The sequence below is a fragment of the Mytilus californianus genome, unplaced genomic scaffold (genome assembly GCF_021869535.1).
Source record: "Mytilus californianus isolate M0D057914Y unplaced genomic scaffold, xbMytCali1.0.p SCAF_9, whole genome shotgun sequence".
Classification (NCBI taxonomy): Eukaryota; Metazoa; Mollusca; class Bivalvia; order Mytilida; family Mytilidae; genus Mytilus; species Mytilus californianus.
In genome coordinates, this window is record NW_026262745.1 from 75,272,141 (window position 1) to 75,293,429 (window position 21,289).

A 21,289-nucleotide genomic window follows, 5' to 3' on the forward strand; every position below is an offset into this window, starting at 1 on the left:
TAGCTGGAAGAAAGAAAAATCAAATGATTTACTACCATGCATGTGTTATTGTAGCAAGAAGAAAGAAAAATCAAATGATCCATTACCATGCATGTGTTACTGTAGCTGGAAGAAAGAAAAATCAAATTATTCATTACCATGCATGTGTTAATGTAGCAAATAGAAAGAAAAATCAAATGATCTATTACCATGCATGTGTTACTGTAGCTGGAAGAAAGAAAAATCAAATGATTTACTACCATTCATTTGTTGCAGTAGCAAGAAGAAAGAAAAATCAAATGATCCATTACCATGCATGTATTACTGTAGCTGGAAGAAAGAAAAATCAAATGATTTATTACCATGCATGTGTTACACCTCTCCTTAGACAAAAAGAAGACTAATGGATTCGACAATTCGGAACTGCGACACCATATGATTGCAATGAAAAAAATGTATGGTATAGGTAATCTATCTAGTCCTTCCTGTAGCTCGGTGAATGTGATGAACATTTTCAACTCTACTCCTCTATGTAGACGCAGTCATGGTCATCGTCATTATACATCACCTACTCTCCATGATGTTTCTAGTAATGACCTACTGCCATTTATATAAAAGCCGTTAGGTATTCTTCACATTCGCACGAAGTTTTATTCATTACCCTTTTCAAAACTTCATTCTCTGTACAACTTATGTTTGAAAACCACTGTCAGTAACACTCATTCAACCCAATACAAACTTACAGTTATCATTAAGGATATTGCAAATCACAGACTTTTCAAACCAGTTAGCATTGGAAAAGATGAAAAGGAGAACAGATCCTTTCTTAAACTTTCCTTTGCCAACAAAGGTCTCGAAGCCATCAACTTTGGCAATATCCTTCAACATAAATCAGTTCACTCGAAAATGTCTCTCTTTTTTAAAGATCAGACCGTACCTATCATTTCTTATACCTATACCAAACCAATTGCAACTAAAATTTTCAATCACAAACACGTGTTGCAGGATCTCAATATTGACGACTTCAAGTCTAAACCTCCTGATTGTACCTGTGATAGTTCCCCATTCATATATAATCCGGCTGGCCACGTTATTACCGGTGATCTAAACATTGTCAATAACACTTCCATGCGAAATGTGTTATCCAAGGCCCGAAATATCGTCAGCCTAAATCCATCAATTGGAAACACAACTTTAAAATACTGTTGGATTCAGATGAGGATTCAGCCAGGCAATAGGTTAAACGCGAAAAAGAAGACGTAGATACTCTTTCCAAATAGATTAAGGCTCTGAGGTCGTTGATACAAATCAGAATTAAGAAACTGAATGGGTCTATTAATACCCATGCTACATTAATCTTTAAAGACCCAAATGTTGCAAAACACTTGTCCTACCTCCATGACAAATGTGTTGTTGTCCCCGCAGATAACGCCCCAAACAACATCGTTTTAGTATGTAAATCTCATTACACAAAAAAACTGCTTGATAAATGAATTAGGTGATGACAATAATTTGTTCACTTGGAAACTCAACATATACCCCCGTGACACTTACTAAAGAGGAAATCCTGGATAATCATAGGTATGTTCTATTTTCCTTGGGAATTTCAACCAAAGATGAAGGACTGGATCTTCCATCGCTGTATTGGATACCTAAACTACATAAGTGTCCTTATAAACAACGGTATATTGCTGGGTCTTCCAAGTTCTCCACGAAACCTCTTTCTGGATTAATATCATCAATTTTGTCAGCAATAGCAGGGTTCCAAAGTTATTGTGAAATAACCTTTTCTAGAGGTGGCGTGAATCAGATTTGGATAATAGAAAATTCCAAAGATCTTCTAGAGTACATACAATCTAATAAATACTCTTTCATCTTGCAATAGTATTAAAACATTTGACTTTTCTACACTTTACACAAGTATTCCTCATTCCAAACTAAAAGAAAAATTGAAAGAGTTGGTCATTCTTTGTTTCATAAAAAGAATGGCCAACGTAGATACAAGTATCTTGTCTTATGGAGGGATACATCCTACTTTGTAAAAACACACTCACTTTGATTCAAACAAAAAGTTCCCTAAAACAGACATGATCAAGATGCTTGATTTCCTGATTGACAATATATCTTTTACGTTTGGAGGACGTGTTTTTCAACAAACAATCGGCATTCCCATTGGAACAAACTGTGCCCCTCTTCTTGCCGACTTGTTCCTTTATTCATATGAGGTTGACTTCATACAGGAACTTCTTAGGAACAAAGAAAGGAAGTTAGCAGTATCCTTTAACTAATAGTTATATAGATGATGTTCTCTTACTAAATAATTCAAAATTTGGTGACTATGTTAAACGCATCTATTCCATCGGATGCAAAAGATACAGATAAGTCTGCCTCATATCTTGACTTACATCTAGAAATTGACAATGAGGGTCGGTTGAAAACAAAACTTGAACAATAAAAGAGGTTTATTTCAGCTTCCCAATTGTCAACTTTCCATTTCTATGTAGCAACATTCCAGCAGCGCCTGCGTACGGAGTATATATCTCCCAGTTGAAACGATATTCCAGGGCTTGTATTTCCTATCATGATTTCCTTGATAGAGGGTTGCTGCTCACAAGGAAGCTATTAAACCAAGACTTCCAAGTGGTGAAGTTGCAATCATCTTTTATAAGTTTTACGGACGCCATCACGAGTTGGTTGACCGTTATGGAATATCCGTTTCACATATTATAGCGGATATGTTACTTATGTCGTAAATACAATCCCGTCCCCTTTTCAAGAATGTGACCTACCGAATTAGACTTACAACCGGGTTTGTACTAACATGAGCATCTAGACGGGTGCCACATGTGGAGCAGGATCTGCTTACCCTTCCGGAGCATCTGATATCACCCCCAGTTTTTGTTGGGGTTCGTGTTGCTCAGTCTTAGTTTTATATGTTGTGTTTTGTGTACTATTGTTTGTCTGTGGGTCTTTTTTTCTTTTTTAGCCATGGCGTTGTCAGTTTATTTTCGACTTTTGAGTTTGAATGTCCCTCTGGTATCTTTCGTCTCTCTTTTACAGTAGCTGGAGGAAAGAAAAATCAAATGATTTATTACCATGCATGTGTAACAGTAGCTGGAGGAAAGAAAAATCAAATGATTTATTACCATGCATGTGTTACAGTAGCTGGAGGAAAGAAAAATCAAATGATTTATTACCATGCATATGTTACAGTAGCTGGATGAAAGAAAAATCAAATGATTTATTACCATGCATGTATTACAGTAGCTGGAGGAAAGAAAAATCAAATGATTTATTACCATGCATGTGTAACAGTACATTTCACTCTAGTAAAAGCTTTAAATTTAATTGATTTACATTCATAGCGACTAAAACGCTGTTATTTTGGAAGTGATCTCACATATGAAAAATCAGTGTTTATTTCACTCTAGGAAGTAGCACAACAATTCTGTTGTCAGCTTTGTCAAGCTATACAAACAGCTGTTCGTAGTGGCATAAAAAACATAATTCGGTGTGGTTTATTGAGTATCTCCTATTCAAATCAATGAAATACATGGTATTAACAGAATAACTAAATGTAACTATTGAATTCTCATACTGAAAATTTATATTTTTGTACTTAAAATGTTATTTGGACACTCATTATATGTTGTTACCCCCCTCCCCCCCGCTCCCCACCGCAAAAAAAAATGTACCGATTGTTAGCTAAATTGGTTTTACTTCTTTTGGTTGCTCTTACATGGCAGAGTACCAGGATGTCCTACTGCAGAGTAGGTAACCTGTCAACAAAATATAAACTCCGGAGTCAAAAGTCGGTAATATGAAAATAGTGTATGCAGTGTTCTATTTTTACCTCTACCAGCCATAACTTTTATCAGGTGGCAACATAATACGGGTTTCTTACAGAATATATGCTATGAATTATTAATTATTGTTAACTTTAATAACATTTAATTATGCAGTTTCAAAGGGAAATATTTTAGATGGACAATGGAACAAAATGATGACAATGACGAACGCCCAGTGTTTGTATAACCTCATAAAGCTCTTAAGAGCCAGGTGAGTTTAAAAGAAAGTTCCTTCAATCATGATCAGAAAGATTTGTTTTACATTTTTTCATTAGCATTGCAAAAATTGATGGTTGCCATGCATTTTCCATGATATAAGAATGGCTATTAAAGACTACTGTGATGATATTGACCACTTATCCCCTTGTTGTTAACCTATATATATGCCTGGGAAAAACAGCCTTAGTACTTATTTCTAATTTCATGAACACTAAATACACACAAAAACTTAGCTATGATGTTTTAAGTCAGAACAGGAGACAAATTGGCTTATGATTAACTGTAATACTCATGATCCTGCCAGTAAATTATTTCTGTTCTTTAAAGGAATTTGACATTCTAACTGAAAGAAAGAATTTTGTCACAAAGGATCATCACATTGATGATTGTAAGGCAGTTTCAAACTATATGAGAATGGCTACTTAAGTCTATGGTTGCTAGGTACTTTTATATCAAGTAAGGGTCGTTGCTTAGAACTTTTGACATGACCTTGACCTCTGGCATTTAACCTTGTTTCCAAATAAAAGCAATAATCGTTCTAAAATTTGTTTCTATTCAAGGTATTGGTATATTTGTAACCATTTCTGACAAAATCTAATAAAAAAAAACTCAAGGTCAAAGGTCAAGGTCATCAATAACCTTTAACCTTTTGATCAAACTTAAGGTATTTTTCAATTGATTTCCATCCTTTATCTGTCATAGTTTATGAGATACACATGTATCTTAATAACAAGGTCAAAATTATTTTACAAAATAACAAAAATTTCACTTGTAGGTTCATTTAGCAACCACCCTAGCATGCCGAATCCAAAACCTTTAGTTATAAATTACTAGGCAGCAGTGTTAGGTTACGTTAATAACTTCAATGTAAATGGTTGTGGATGTAAAAGAGTGTTATTAGTTCATGCAAAATACCTATAATTTGCCTTCTTGAATACAATGAAAACTCCCTTATTTTAATCAGTACTGCCACCTTCTCCCTTTTTCATTAGAGCTGTATTTTGTCTTTTATCTAACTAATTAAATGCTATATTTTATTGAACAAATATCAAAATATTCATCAAAATTGAAATGAGTGCATGATAACTGCCTGAAAATGGTAATTTTTCTACCCCAAAAATTGCAATTTTGAGCCAAAATCCAATGCAACGGGAACATAACATTTTTTGTCAATATATGTCTTATATGTTTGTCTATAGCTACCAACAAACAAAGTTAAAAAAATAAATCTGAGAATATGCGTGTCGCAACTTGGTTGGTAGCTATAGAGAATTGCTATTAAATACAGTGTATATAAAAAAAAAGGACTTTCAACGATATGTTTTACCGCAGTATAATTATCATCAACTATTTTGAACTATTTTTAACTAGTGATATTGTTCCATTATATAATGCATCACCATATAACAGTCTTGACAATATCAAAAGCGGAAGACTGCGATCGTGGTTACGTATATCGCTTTCCAGTATAAATATTAATTCTGGTTTTACCATTCTACAATAACTGTAGTCAAGAAGTTATTTTTTATTTTTGGTATTGTTAAAATTGCTTATAAACGTGGCGGCGAGCACATGTTAGGGAAAAAAAACTTATTTGACTTAGGTTGAAAATCAGTACATGATGTATTTTTAAGTTAACAAACTTCGAGTGCTCTCAGGGATGAAGTTGAATGCGCATATTCAACGTTGGACTACGGAAGTTTGTTGTGAGAATGATGTGTTGCATTATCATTTATGTTAGGTTCAGGTGAACTGATGAAACGGGACTAAATTAACAGTTATTTACACACACTTAACGACCGCAATCACTACCTGTTACAAAGACCCTTAATATAAAATTATGACAAATTCTAACTTTAACAAACAACAACTAAATATCTGATCGATACGCATGTTATTCGCTTTGACATTTCTAATTTACAGGGTATTGTGATAACTTGCTCATCTCCCCTTAACATAATACTACATTACATTTAAAAATACAATTGAAAGTTCCTTATCGGATTACAGATGTTAATTATAGTTTATGGTTTATGTTTCTTTACTTCTTTCCGATGTTATTTTGAGTGAGTTTTTATTGTATTTAGTTCCTGAATAATTCATCTATAGATTTTGATTTCAAGGGTATAATTTGTTAATCCATTACAAGAATGATCCCTGAAAATATCCCTAAATATCGCAAAACCGTATTATAATAGCTAACCAGAAAGTACAAGGTAGTGTGTGGTAGCTGTTTGAAGAAAAAAAGTGCGTGTAAACAGTTCAAAAAGTGTGCATTGCACGAGATAATAGGAAACAAAGCACTGAAAAAATCGAAGATAAAAAGTACAGGCGTAATAACTTGTTTCACTACGTTTATAAAATTTCGAGACATTGGATTAATTTACAAGAAGTTGTTGTGTCCTAGATGTAACACTGGATTATATAACAATTTAATATAACAATTCAATCAAAACCACATCTGGAAATGTATTTCCATTCAGCATTGCTAATGCCCTTAGACAGACTATTTTGATTTTCCTAACGACTGGTGTTTTTCATCCCAGAGTAAACCATGTTAAAAGATCGTCTATTTTGCTGAGCATACCATGGCGGACGTTTTGTCAAAATAACTTTTAAACATATTTTCTTCTAATGTAACAGAAAATTTGTCTTGTTGTTGCTATTTAGCAAAACCTTCTGAGTTAATTTTATATTCATTTTGTCCCGAACATATTTGAAATTCTTGCCACTGGATTTGAAAATAAACAACAATAACTCAATAGTTTGAATTTTTGAGTTAGTGACAGCAACCCAATTTATGACAAGAAAAAATAAACAAACAAACGCTTAAAAAATATGTAAAATATATAAAAGTTTTATTGAAGTAATTAGTATTTGCATAAATGTTTGGTGATGCATCATGGGGAATGTTATCACAGTCTTATTAAAATGTCAATCCAGTATTAATCCTACCATTAAGGATCATTGCTTCAAACACAACACCTCTTTGTCTTTTTCACATGCAATAGTACCATCATAATTCAAAAACCTATTTATCAAGGTTAAGAGGAAGAAAGTAATTACTAAATTCGTTTCATCTACCGTCAAATTCCGAGATAGGTAGACTGTTTCCCTGTCCTTTATCTGTTGAGCTCTGTCATATCTCAGATACCCGTATGTTGCAAGGTAGAAGACAAGCCTACGAAATTGGCTGATATTGTCATAGGTATATGTATTACCAATCTCCGGCGCAGAGCTCACATCCACTCCGTACTTACTTCGTTTCACTACACTGAATATGACGTCATTGTAGTGATTGATTGATTGGTGTTTTAACTATTTCGTGGCGGTCAGTTTTTATTGGTGGATGTTGCCGGAGTGACCGGATATACCACAGACATTCGGTAGAAAAAACTGACAATTCTAGTCAATTAAGATTTGAGTCGAGTGCACCTGCCCAGTTCGGGATTCGAACTCACAACCTCAGTGTTGACTGGCTAGTGATACAGTAGTTCGACTACTTAGACCACTTGGCCACCGAAGCCCCCATTGTAGTGTAGTGTACTGAGTTTACGGAACGGAAACGAGTGCTGTACGGAAATTGATATATAACCAGTGACCGCTGTGTGTAGTTAACTAGGAATTGATAGTATATAGCAAATACATGTTATTTCTAGCATATATATGTAAATATATCACAGAAAAATGCAAAACTAATTGAAATTAAAAAAAAAAAGATAAAAAAAAAAAAGTATTTCGGAAAAAAGAGGGACGGCTTGAAGAAATGTGTCCTGTCCCCATATCACCTTTGACACACAATTTGACCTTGGAATCATGTGACAGGTGATACATTATAAGCAGAAGGTGCTTATCATGTCGGCGCATCTGGAGCAAAAAATGTTACGACTAAAATCGATCTTAAGTTGAACTTAAACGTTCATAACTTTTTTTCATTTTTGTTCGTACTAAGATTTTTTCCCCCATTGATCGCATGTATCATTCGGTTAAGAGTTCAACAGATTTTTTGTGTCATGTATATCTTTTTTATACAAATATTCATTTTTTTTTTTATATAAAAGAGCGATATGTGGATTAATTTATGACAAAATAAAATACACGCACTTGAGAAAAGACAAAACAAAAGAACAGCGCTTTTCAGGGAATTAAATGCATAAATGTACAGTGTATCTAAAGTAACGAAAAATATACATTATAAAAATAACAATTATTATCTTAGTACACTAGAAAAAAGGGCTCGGGCAGCTAAGATATTTGCCACGATTTTGATGTATGGACAATAAAGAAAAGAAAACAAAATCGGAACCTGGTGCTTTTACAGGGTAAGCAAGAGGTTATTTGTTGAAATTCTTAACCTCTTAAAGGCTGATGATTTCATTCAATGTATTTCACCTAAAAACGTCAATCATATGATTTTGTCAATGTCATTCGAGCTTACATTTGTAGCATGTGTTACTGTTATTGAACAAAATGTAATTTATTAGTTTCAATACTTGAAGATAAATTACTTTTTACTAGGTATTCGTATGTCTGTATGTATGTACATAACCAATAAGAAAAAATCCTATTCAGCAAAAGTTATGAGCACGGTACACTATTGTTAAGAAGGACATTGAAATGAGGACAGTCAATTTCTCATCGAATTTAATTCGCAGAAGGATCGTTTTCAAAGGGTCTTATCCTAAGCCTCGTTTTGAGATGGTGCACGCTCTCTGCACGTTAAGAATCCTTCTCACAACTCTTAAGTAGTCCGTACCTTTAGGTGTAGGTGGAGTGTTGCAAGACAAATATCAAATATACCCTGAGGCTCCACAGGTCGACTTAACAAAATTTAAAAGTATGGCCAATAGGGCCAGTTAGAGCGTAAGTTTACTGGCCCAACTCAAATAAAATTTGCCCTAATAATACTATCTAAGTGAAAATATAGTCAAATGTAATGGCCAATGGGGCCAGTAGTCTTTATGTTCAACTGGCTCTATCGAAATTCTACTGGCCTTGGGCCAGTGTTTAAGTCGACCCCTGCGGCCTCATTTTACAGTGGCAGCATACAGTCCACATATACCTGACCTTCATCCCGGACGGCATATATTGAAGGACCCACGTTTTGTATTTATTGTTAATTTGTTCTCGTCCTAACATGAATATTTGCCTTTGAACGTGAAGCAACCAACAATCAACCAATCAAATGGTGTATGCTATAATTCAGTTTCATAGTTTTAGGTGTGTGTAACTACTCGGTCATTCTCGTTATGCCTACAATCGTAACTACTCGACCATTCTCGATACGTCTACAATCGTAACTACCCGGCTATTCTCGCTACGCCTACAATCGTAACTACCCGGCCATTCTCGATACGCCTACAATAGTTATTTGATAGTTATCAAAGTTTTAGGTGTGTGTAACTCGAGCTCCTAACAATATCTGATATTATTTCTGAATCATTATCAAATAGACCGTTTGCCAATAACCGATTTTATTCTGTTATTACACACTTTATTCACAAATTGCTTCCCTTTGTCTCTATACCGGACAAAATTGGCTTTTACCCACGCAAAACATGATCAATTGAAAATGATATATCGGCGTTTTTAACCAGTTTATAGTAAAAAAAATAACTACTGGTATCAACAGTTTTGAGCGTAACAAAAATATTAATGTACTGAAAAGATTTGAAAAAACGTAAAGCTGGGTTACACACATTATGCACAAATACATTTGCTCTTTCTGCTAGCTCTCTATGGTCAATGAAAATCTATGTCCCTCTTAAGGGTGACAACTAAAAATGGTTCTCTAATCACAGGGTCAATTAAGAGAATTTGCAAAACAGATTTCTACTGTAGCCTGAAGCAGCCGCGATATAGATATTAAGCTAGGTCAGCGTTGAGCAAACTGCCAATCAATTATTATATGATTATTAAACACTGGCTATAAACTGCTATTTTAAAATATTTTTATTACGGTTTGAGTATTTCTCTCGAAACTGAGTGTTAAGGACATATCAACACATAACCGAAAGAGTATCTACAGCCATCGTAACTATTCGGTCATTCTCGCTACGCCTACAATCGTAACTGCCCGGCCATTCTCGATACGCCTACAATAGTTATTGATATAGTTATTGTATGGAGTAGGAATTCGTAGCGAGAATAGCCGAGTAGTTACGATTGTATCTAGAGAACACCTTGCATTACTTGATGATTATTTTTTCCAGAATCAATCTAGTCGTACATTTATACTTCGATGATTCTGCGTTTTTTTCCTTCAAACACATGTTTTTTTTTATCAACATTGTTTTAAACATCATCTTTTTTTTTTGCACTGACTAACATTTTGATTGATTTTGATTTTTTTAATAAAAAAATATATATAATAAAGACTCATTTAATCATAAAATACGCCTTTTACTTTCTGCAATGTACCTATATCATTTGTTTTGATCTACCCAAGTAAAGAGGTGGGGGTGGTTGAGTGCTTGCCAACATAATAAACCCCGCTGCATTCTTTATGTGGGTGCCTCAAATCAAGAATCTGTTATACGTACAGTGGTTGTCGTTGGTTCAGGCCTGTCATATTTCTTTTTCGTAAATGGAATTGTTATAAATAAATTTTCTCGTTTCTTGTTTGAACTGTTTCATAACTTTTTTTATCGAAGCCTTCCAAAGCTGACTATACAGTATGTGTTTTTCTAACTGTTGCAGGTCTTGCGTGGACCAATCGTTGCTTACTTCTACGTCTTTTGAACTCTAATGAATAGATGTTTCCTTGGCAATCATACTACATCTCCTTATTTAAATAATGGCCTTTTTTAAAACAATGACACAAAGACGAAAAAAAAAAAAACAAACACACACACACACATTTTTAAAAACCTTTTTAGCCAAGTCTCTAAATGGTTTATCTACTTTCAAAGATCTTTTTAAATCAAATAATTCTGCCTTCGACGCTAATGTTTGGAAACACACATCTCAGTATGAAGCAGAATATATTCATTAGCTAGTGTTTATTTAACGTTCAGTGGCAAATACATCATGTACATGTATATTCAAGACGAGAAAAATTACACAACAGCATATATATGTTCTGCAAAGTTGGTCTACCAGGATGAAGGGAGGAAACTTTTCACCGTATCTGTAAGAAAAAAAGTAATTTTAAACATGTGAACCCAGTTATCTCTCAGCGAACCACCTGCATTCCCTCAAATGTTACTGGAAGAGAAAGCATGACACTCCTTTGGTAAATGTCCCGATTTCGACCGGAAACATGTCTTCGAATTTATTTATTCCACATACATGTAGCTTATTCATTTACGTCATTTGTTAGCATGGCTTCACAGCCTGATGGGAGAAGTCCAGGTTGTCATATTTTTAAACCAAATTCTATTCATGAGGTATTGAAATAATATGAGAAGAAACAAGCACACACATAGGTTTTCGTCAAAGTAAAGTGAAGTTGAGATACAAAATAAAATCGACAGAATCGAGACTTCATTAGGCATTCGGAATATTAATCGGCAGATCATGACCTCATTCAACCCCATATTACCTCCAGACGTCCGTACTTAATTAGAACCAAATCACTTTTATGAATACTTTTTCAATTGTCGTATTATATTGACAATGTAACCTATTTTGATCTTATTTCTCGCTACTTTATTACTTTTTTTTTAAACAAATTTTTACCACTAGACATTGTTTGTTTTGATGATGTGAGCCAATAATCTAAACATGTCCTTTGTATTTCCCTTATTCAATAATTGTTATGTCGAGTTTATTGTATGATCTTTACGATAAACTGGAATGCTTTCACTGATTCGTGAAATTTACCAATCAATTAAAAATTCAAATCTAAGAAAATCCGTTTGGATCAATTTAGAAATTGGAAACAAGGCAATATATTTCTAAACACGGACGCTGTTGCCTTTGTTGGTAATTTCGTTGTATTACGGAATGCACACTTGACTCACGGGTACATAAATCTCTGTTGTCGTGGAGTAGGTTATAAACCTAGCCGAAACCTCATTGGTAGAGGATGCGATTCCATTATTTGGATGTGCAAACATCCATTTATAGAATTGGTCGTGTAGGATTTCATACTTACTATATAAACGACCTCCAAATAAACAATCCTTCCTGTACACATAAATAGGGAGATGTGAGTTATACGCTGATAGGACAGCAACCCATAAAACACACACAACACTATCTGTTCCCATTATTACCTTAATATCACCACAACCTCTACCTCTTTCGATTACTAGAAACTTATAATTGGACTTACGGAATGTATAGAGTTATTTTCAATCATTTGTTATTCTATGTCGGACCCTTTTTATATTATGCTATCAAACGTTCTATGCTTTTTGCTATTTGTTATTCACGATCGTACCTGTAATGGCGGTTAAACCAGAAACACGCGTTGTACGCTTGGAAACCATATCATCTCATTTGTCTTTTAGATATGAGAGAAGTTTCGAAGGATGCCCCGACAGAGCAATTTACATACGCCTGCATACGGAGTATATATCTCCCAATTGATACGATATTCCCGGGCTTGTGTTTCCTATCATGATTTCCTTGATAGAGGATTGCTGCTCACAAGGAAGCTATTAAACTAAGAGTTCCAAATGGTGAAGTTGAAGTCATCCCTTCGTAAATTTTACGGACGCCATCACGAGTTGGTTGACCGTTATGGAATAACCGTTTCACAGATGATATCGGATATGTTCCTTATGTCGTAAATACAATACCCTCCCTTTTCACGAATGTGACTTACCGAATTAGACTATTTACCGGATGTGTAATAACATAAGCAACACGACGGGTGCCACATGTGGAGCAGGATCTGCTTACCCTTCCGGAGCACCTGAGATCACCCCCAGTTTTTGGTGGGGTTCGTGTTGCTTAGTCTTTGGTTTTCTTTGTTGTGTCATCTGTACTATTATTTGTCTGTTTGTCTTTTTATGTTTGGCCATGGCGTTGTCAGTTTGTTTTCGATCTATGAGTTTGACTGTCCCTCTGGTATCTTTCGTCCCGCTCTTACACAATTTAAGCAAATGGACATCTTTGTTGATTTAGGTAATAGAAATATGGTCTTCCATTGACTCCCTCTATCCGACCATACCATCCTTAGGAAAGAGGGGCGTCCGTCTGGCTGCATAAATAGGGATTTAAGTCCTGTCAGAATATGAACGTATTTTACTAGATGCCTGTGTCAGGGAAAGTGTCAAGCTTTCTGCGACAACTCTTTAGGGGTTCTTCAGAGATATGTTGAAATACGAATGTTATGCCCTATCAAACATACCCTCTTTCCCAATGCCATTAATGATTCTTGCCCTTCATCTCTGTCAACCTACATTGCAAAACGTACATATATGCTATTCGATACCTTTCTTGAATCTGCATGAACTATTTGCCAACGGACGATCACCAAACACCAACCAATTAATCAAACTTGATACTGCCGCTATCTTAACATGAATTTATTTGTAAGGGATAATCCATCTCTGTCTTAGCATACATACATACATAGAATAAAAAATGTTAGATTAATTTCATACGATTTAAATGCAAATCCAATTGCCTTCTCAATTTCTTCTTTTTCTTTTCAAAGATAGCATGAAAAAATATTATGCGATTTTTTCTCCTTTTTAACTTTTCTAAGTACTCTTAAATGTAAATGTAAATTAATAAATTAAATACGGTATAAATTATCATAAAAATGACAGACATAATTGAAACATAGTTAAATAATATCTTTGTAAGTTAATATCAATTTCACGCGGACAATTTTTTGAATGGATTGAAATTTTAACATTCAAAAATCTTTATTGACAGTCTCTTAGGGATGAGATATAGATACATATATTACCTTTTTGTATTTATAGATAGAATGAACGAATGAATAGCGATCAGTTTACCTTTTGATATCGATCAACTTACACACGTTATAGAGCTCTATATATATTATGGAGTTTTTCAAACTAGGGTAAAGTAACGTGCGAGACCAAGAAAAGTGTGTGATTTGCGATACTATCTTACACTTGCTACCGAAAGTATTATACATTCTTAGTTGATTAATGACACAGTACTAATTAATTTTATTCCATTGATATGTGACAGATTTTGGCAAGAATCGACATTGTTTTGATATGCTGAGAGTGAAAAGAGTGTGAAAATGTGTACGCGGACTTGTCTTATAACCTTTTTAGTTTTTGGACTTAACTTTTGGTATGCAGAATGCAACACTACGCAAACATGTCCCCAGAATCTGAACCCTGCTTCTGGAAAAACTGGGTAAGTTTGTTTTTTATTTCCTATTGTTTTGACAGCTCGCTGGAGTTTTTACAAGGCAATTTTTAATACGTAGTAGATCAGATTCATTTAAATAAAAAATCAAGTTTTGCAAATTTCTTTCAGTAAGTTATTACAACAGATGTTAGCTAAATTTTGACTTCTTGAATTGAAACTTTTGTTTGTCTATAATTTTCTTTTTTGAACAACATGTGTACTTGTACAAAACTTTCTCTATTTGACGTCTGTCTAATTTCATGCATGGTGGGTATAGGTATAGATTTATAATTTTATTCATTAATATGTCGTTTTCTCTTTTCTTTTTCCTATATTTGAATTCATACCTTAAAGCAATAATACAATTGAATTAAATATATAAACAAAATGAACAATATCACCATTAGAACAAGTCTTTTCACCTGTGATTTCAATGCATTTTTTTACTATGCACTGTTAAGATAAAGTCTAGAACTATCTTAAAAAGATATCCGACGCCTTAAAATGGGAACAAAATTATGTTTAAAACTTTTTTTTTTGGGGGGGGGGGGGGGGGGGGGGGGGGGTATTATATTTATTTGACCAAAATTGTACACATTTTGCTATTTTGCTTGCGGTTAATAGAATGAATTGATTGTGTTTTGCTGAACGTCCAGCGACAAATATTTCAGGCATTTTATGGATGAACACAATTTAACAATACATACAATAAAGAAGTTCTACAATGTATGTAGCCTTGAGAGATTTAGACATCTTTAATATAATAAACAGTCAACCCTTAATAAATAGAAATCGGGTCTTCCATGGACTCTTTCCTTCCAACAGTAAATTACTTGTTCAAGAGGGGCGTCCATTTGGCTGCATAAATAATTTTTACATTTCTCCAAGGGTTGACTAAGGTATTGGATTATGGTCACCTGGCTTTCTTTCTGAGTACTTTCAATAGCAATAAGACCATTAAAAAAGGGGGGCGTTCATTTGACTGTACGGAAGGTATTCACTATCTAACTATGACGTTTGTTTTAATTCCACGTTCTTGGAGAATGCAATGCTTTCTGTGGGTCATTGAACTCCTGACACACGTATTTGAAGGGTCCGTAGATGACCTACAGACCTTTCTGTCACCCATGTACCTAGCTACATCCACTATCAGAACGTACCTATGTGTTATATTCTTTACTTTGTACTCGTCCTGAATGTGCGTGACTTGTTTGATATCTTACGTTAAGCAAACACAAGTTTATCAATCTATCTTTTTAACTATCAACTTTATTTGTTTTCCTCTGATTAAAAACCTGAAGGTATTGAAATAGATAAAACAATTGCACTCAAATTGCCCAAAAACCTTGACACAGCAGTAAAACTAAAGGATTGCAGTGTTCACCATTTAAAAATATCACAAAATTATAGGCAACTCTTACCCATAAATGACAATATGCATTCAGTATTTCTCGCATAAGATATTTACGTCCATACTAGTATAGTCTATCGCAAATGTTTAGTGCCGTTGGAACAAAAGTCCCCCCTCCCCACATATAGAACATTAAATATAAAAGCTGCACTAATTCGAACGAAGTTAGTATTGATTAATTTATTCTTGTTTGTGTCCGCTGTCAAATTATTATCTCTATTCAGGACGACTGCATGGTGAACTTATTAAAATGATTGCTTCTAATATTTATAATTTATACAAAAACTTCCTTTGTCAAAGTCGACATACATTATAGATTCGTGTGCATTAAAGAGCTTCCTAATGGGGTTTCTGATTATGTGATTACTTGGCCATTTTTAAATTGATTATTTGATTACCAGACCAAGAATTTCATGATTATTTGATTATTTGAAAATCTAGGACTGTATTTTTGATTATTTGATTATTTTGTTTAAAAAAAAATAATTAATGATTATGTGATTATATTGGCAAAAAAAAAATGTGATTATGTAATTACTTGGACACCCCCATGAGGGGCCTCATCAAATTTCCTGTTTTACTTTCACGTTTGCAATTGTTTCCTGCATATTGTGTTGCAGAATATTCTTTTTCATCTTGTATTTATTTCCTGCTCTTACCTGGCCAGGATATTCTTTTTCATCTTGTATTTATTTCCTGCTCTTACCTGGCCAGGATATTCTTTTTCAAAATCCTCCCCCAGAAAATCAAATGGTCGACTCCGAAATGGAATTTATTGTAAATGATATATTTTCTTTCACGACATATTTCTATTTTCCGATCACATATAACGTTTGTTACAACAAAAACCATTTAGACAAGGTATTGAAGTAGAAAATATCATAAAGAATCATTCAGCAAACTACATAATAAAAGTCATCAGCGATATACAGATCGTAAAATAATGGTCATCTCTCAGCTTCAGGATGCGAAATAAATAGTTCCTAATTTGGCTAATATGGCGGAGCTGTATGTAAGTTGTCCTTCGGTTTTTAATATTGGTTATACTGTTCAATGCTTGGAACTGAATCGGAGTGTAAAATATGACAATACCTCATTAAAATAGGGTATACATATGCTTTAATTTGTATCAAACGGTGATAAGATAACATGTAAGATTCATATTATATTGAAGGAGTATTGTTTTCGTAAAAGTCCGGTATTTCCGTTTATCCAAGGGCTTTTCGGTTTTCTTTTGAGTGTTGAACATGCATGAATATGGCAGCTACTCACATTCAGAACTATAAATGTACTAGAAAAGGGTAGCTATAATTACAGTTAAGAACGTAACCGCATCACCCCTGCCCCCCCCCCCCCCCCCCCCCCCCCCACAACAAAACTAATACAGTCGATGTTTAAAATTGCACGCATAATAGACAATATTTCACCCAAAAGTATAATAGTTGTTTTCTGATGCTTATCTTTTAATGAAAACGAATCAAACAGATATGCAGTACATGTGGACCGGAAGTTAAACCAAACGTAAAGGACAATGAGACGAAATCAAGGACATTTTCCTACAGTTCCGGTCCTCCTTGGCCAATCAGATACTAGAAAAAGAAAACATATTGTCTTCCTGTGGGACCCTTCAATAATGGATTTATTTTATGTTCCCCAACACCAATATCATACCTGTGTATACAATTTATACGTATACTTGATAGGACGAGTAAATTCAAGCTTATTTGCCAATATCTAAACACAAGTATGCAATGAAAAATGAACCCAACCTTGTCAGAATAATTGTTGCATTGGCTTATGTCAGAACAGACGAAGGTTTCTAACTAAGTCCGATCACAATCGATGTACAATTCATTATTTTTTTTGGTTAGAATCTTAGATTTGATCAACACACTCAAATGTGAAATTTGATTTATGTATTTTTCTTTTTAGCCATGGCGTTGTCAGTTTATTTTCTACTTGTGAGTGTGGATGTCCCTTTGGTATCCTTCGCCTCTTTTGAAGAAAAAAAAATTGTGTTACAATAATTATGTTCTTTTGTTGAGGTGTTAGATGGGTGGAAGGTTTACTTGTGATGATAAGAATGCATTTACATACAGCCTTCATGTACTTGGTGATAATGTTCTTCACAAAATAACGGGAAAAAACAAAACAAAAAAACATGTAATATAGAAATAAGAAGATGTGGTATGAGTGCCAATGAGACAACTCTCCATCCAAGTCTCAATGTTTAAACAGAAAACAATTATAGGTCAAAGTACGGCCTTTAACACGGAGCCTTGGCTCATACCGAACAGCAAGCTATATATAAAGGGTCCCAAAATGAAAAGTGTAAAACAATTCAAACAGGAAAACCAACGGTCTCATCTATATAAAAAACGAGAAACGAGAAACACTTATGAACCACAACAACAAACGACAACCACTGAAACAGGTTCCTGACTTAAGACAGGTGCAAACAATAACCCGTTACTTGATTTGGCAATCATTTTTACTATAACGGAGTACCTATCATCTCTCATCATCTTGGGGCCTCGGTGGCCGAGTGGCCGAAGTAGTTACTACTGTAATCACTAGCCAGTCAACACCGAGGTTGTGAGTTCGAACCCCGCTCGTGCGGGTGCACTCGACTCCAATCTTAATTGACTAGGATTGTCAGTTTTCCTATCGAAGGTCGGTGGTTTTCTCCGGGCACTCCGGCTTCCTCCACCAATAAAAACTGGCCGCCACGAAATAGCCCAAAAGCGGTGCTTAAAAGTGGCGTTAAAACACCAGTTGTTCACATTAACCAGAGTTTTATATTTCAGTGTTCACTAATTGTAATTACCAAAACATTTATGTCATCTGTTGCAGTATTTTGTGTTTTGTTTCAACCTACATATTACGGAAGCGATTGCATCTTTTTTACCTGGAGTACTTACTTGCTAGTCTTGACCGTTAATATTTTCAAAGCCATGTATCCCCAGATTTTAATACGAATCCAAATGATCGAAAGTAGTTCTTGTGTATACGAAAAGCGTGTCTAGTGTAATGTATCCCCAGATTATAAAACTTGTACGAATCAAAGTGATTGAAAGTAGTTCTTGTGTATACGAGACGCGTGTCTAGTGCCATGCATTAAAATATTGGTATCTTTAATGATTTTTTTTTATGATTTGATATTTGTTTAAGATCTGACAGAAACCCAAAGCATACATGTATCAAAGGCTTTTTTATCATGTTAATTCCCTGAAGAAAACAAATTTTAATGCTTTCAAAAAAATATTTTGTAAAATGCTTCAAACTTATTTACAAGTGTCCGTATTTCTATATATGTAAAATAAAATTGAGAATGGAAATGAAGAATGTGTCAAAGAGACAACAACCCGACCAAAGAGCAGAAAACAGCCGAAGGCCACCAATGGGTCTTCAACACAGCGGGAAAATCCCGCACCCGGAGGCGTGCTTCAGCTGGCCCCTAAACAAAAATGTGTACTAGTTCAGTAATAATGGACGTCAAAACATATAAATGAACTAAAATTAAAAATCATACAAGACTAACAAAGGCCAGAGGCTCCTGACTTGGGACAGGCGCAAAAATGCGGCGGTGTTAAACATGTTTTGTGAGATCTCAACCCTCCCCCGGTACATGTAACTCTAGCCAATGTAGAAAAACACACAGCAATACACACAGTAAAACTCATTTTAAAAGAAGTCCGAGTCTTAAGTTTGTTAAGTTAATTATTAGTATATTTGTACTACAAGACGAATTTAAACTAGGTGTGTGGTTTGTTTACGAGAAATGTTAGTAAAAGTGGCAATTCATATTTTTCCCCCAAGTCCCTTTTAACGGTCTTGTTTGTATCTTTGGTGACTTTTATTTTTGTTGTTGATGTTTTGATTGTTAATACAATACAATATTGTTGACACTAAAGCTTGTTATATATATATATAGGTGCTTTAGATCGTTGTCTTCGTGACGTTGATCTCCTCGTTCCTTTTTATTTTCCTTTTTGACGTTGATCCCCTCTTTCCTTTATATTTTATTTACTGCTATAAAGTAAGTCTTTAACTTGTTATTGCGTTATAGTCTGAACTTACTTAAGATTTGCGTTTTTTTGTTTTTTTTTAATTATTCGGTCGACTCTTTTAAAATGCATTCTTTTGAACTGAGTTTTACTGTGCGTATTGCTATGTGTTTCTTTATTCTACATTGGCTAGAGGTATAGGGGGAGGGTTGAGATCTCACAAAACATGTTTAACCCCGCCGCATTTTTGCGCTTGTCCCAAGCCTCTGGCCTTTGTTAGTCTTGTATGTTTTTTAATTTTAGTTCATTTATATGTTTTGGAGTTTAGTGTGACGTCCATTTTCACTGAGCTAGTACACAATTTTATTTAGGGGCCAGCTGAGGACCACTTCCGGGTGCGGGATTTTCTCGCTGCGTTGACGACCTATTGGTGACCTTCGGCTGTTGTCTGCTCTTTGTTCGGGTTGTTGTCTCTTTGACATATTCCTCATTTCCATTTTCAATTTTATTTACGTTTAGTTCATTCCTTTTTAACAATACGACCAAGGTTCATATTTTTATCGATGCTGTTTTCTGACTAGTATTTGAATGATTATATCATAGTGAAAATAGATGTGTTTATGTCGATGTAATTTATGTATTATATCCAATTGTACCAAGGCTATAAATTACAAACTGGATAAGGTATGAAGAATCTTTTGAATTTATTTATTGATACTTTAAATCCGATTTGGCGTATCAATTGTCAATATAAACTTATGCATCAAACTGTATAAAGTCTTTCTGTAACTGAAATGACCGTATTTAAAGACATTTTAGTGTGTTTTTTTTTCATTCAGAAATAACACAACTCTTAAATGTTACCAATGTTCACGCCTTTTACATTGTTGATTTTCTCCTATTTTCATAATATAAATAGTCATATTTGCATCGATATAATTTATGTATATTTGATAATAACAACGGTCTTACAATGGTGGTTACTGCTATAAACTACAAATTAAAATAAATATATATATACCATCTTTTGACTTTAAATCCTATTTTACATAGCAATTGTCAAGAAAGACATCAACTTGGATGACATATGGATTTATCTGAAGTCACTTACGATACAAATCTAAACATTTGGTTGAATTTATTGTTGTTGTTCGGATAAGAAACGTTCTCTGAATTTTTGTTTTCCAACCAACAATAACACCAAGAAACATCTTGATATTTATTTTCGTTTAGACAGTTTGTGACAATATAATTCATGTCTTAACTTTCAATTGTAACAGGGGCCTCGGTGGTCGAGTTGTCTTAATAGTGAACTACTGTATCACTAGCCTGTTAGCACTCAAGTTGTGAGTTCGAATCCGACACGTAGCAGGTGCTTTCGACTCTAATCTTAATTGACTATTTTCAGTTTTCTTACCGAAGGTCGGTGGTTCTCTCAGGGCACTCCGGATTCCTCCATCAATAATCGCCACGCAATAGTGTTGAAAGTGGCGTTAGACACCAATCAATTGTAACAATGTTTCTTCACCAATGTTAGG

At 34.4% G+C, this 21,289-nt stretch overlaps 1 protein-coding gene across 1 annotated transcript in view; it reads left to right on the forward strand.

Moving 5' to 3' along the window:
• Positions 1-13,981: 13,981 nt before the first annotated feature.
• Positions 13,982-21,289, forward strand: part of LOC127714803 (uncharacterized) — a 40,347-nt gene continuing 33,039 nt past the window's right edge. Inside the window, exon 1 of the mRNA XM_052220838.1 lies at positions 13,982-14,339. Coding sequence (XP_052076798.1) covers positions 14,221-14,339 — 119 coding nt within the window. The 5' untranslated portion in view covers positions 13,982-14,220. The remainder of the gene's footprint in view (positions 14,340-21,289) is intronic.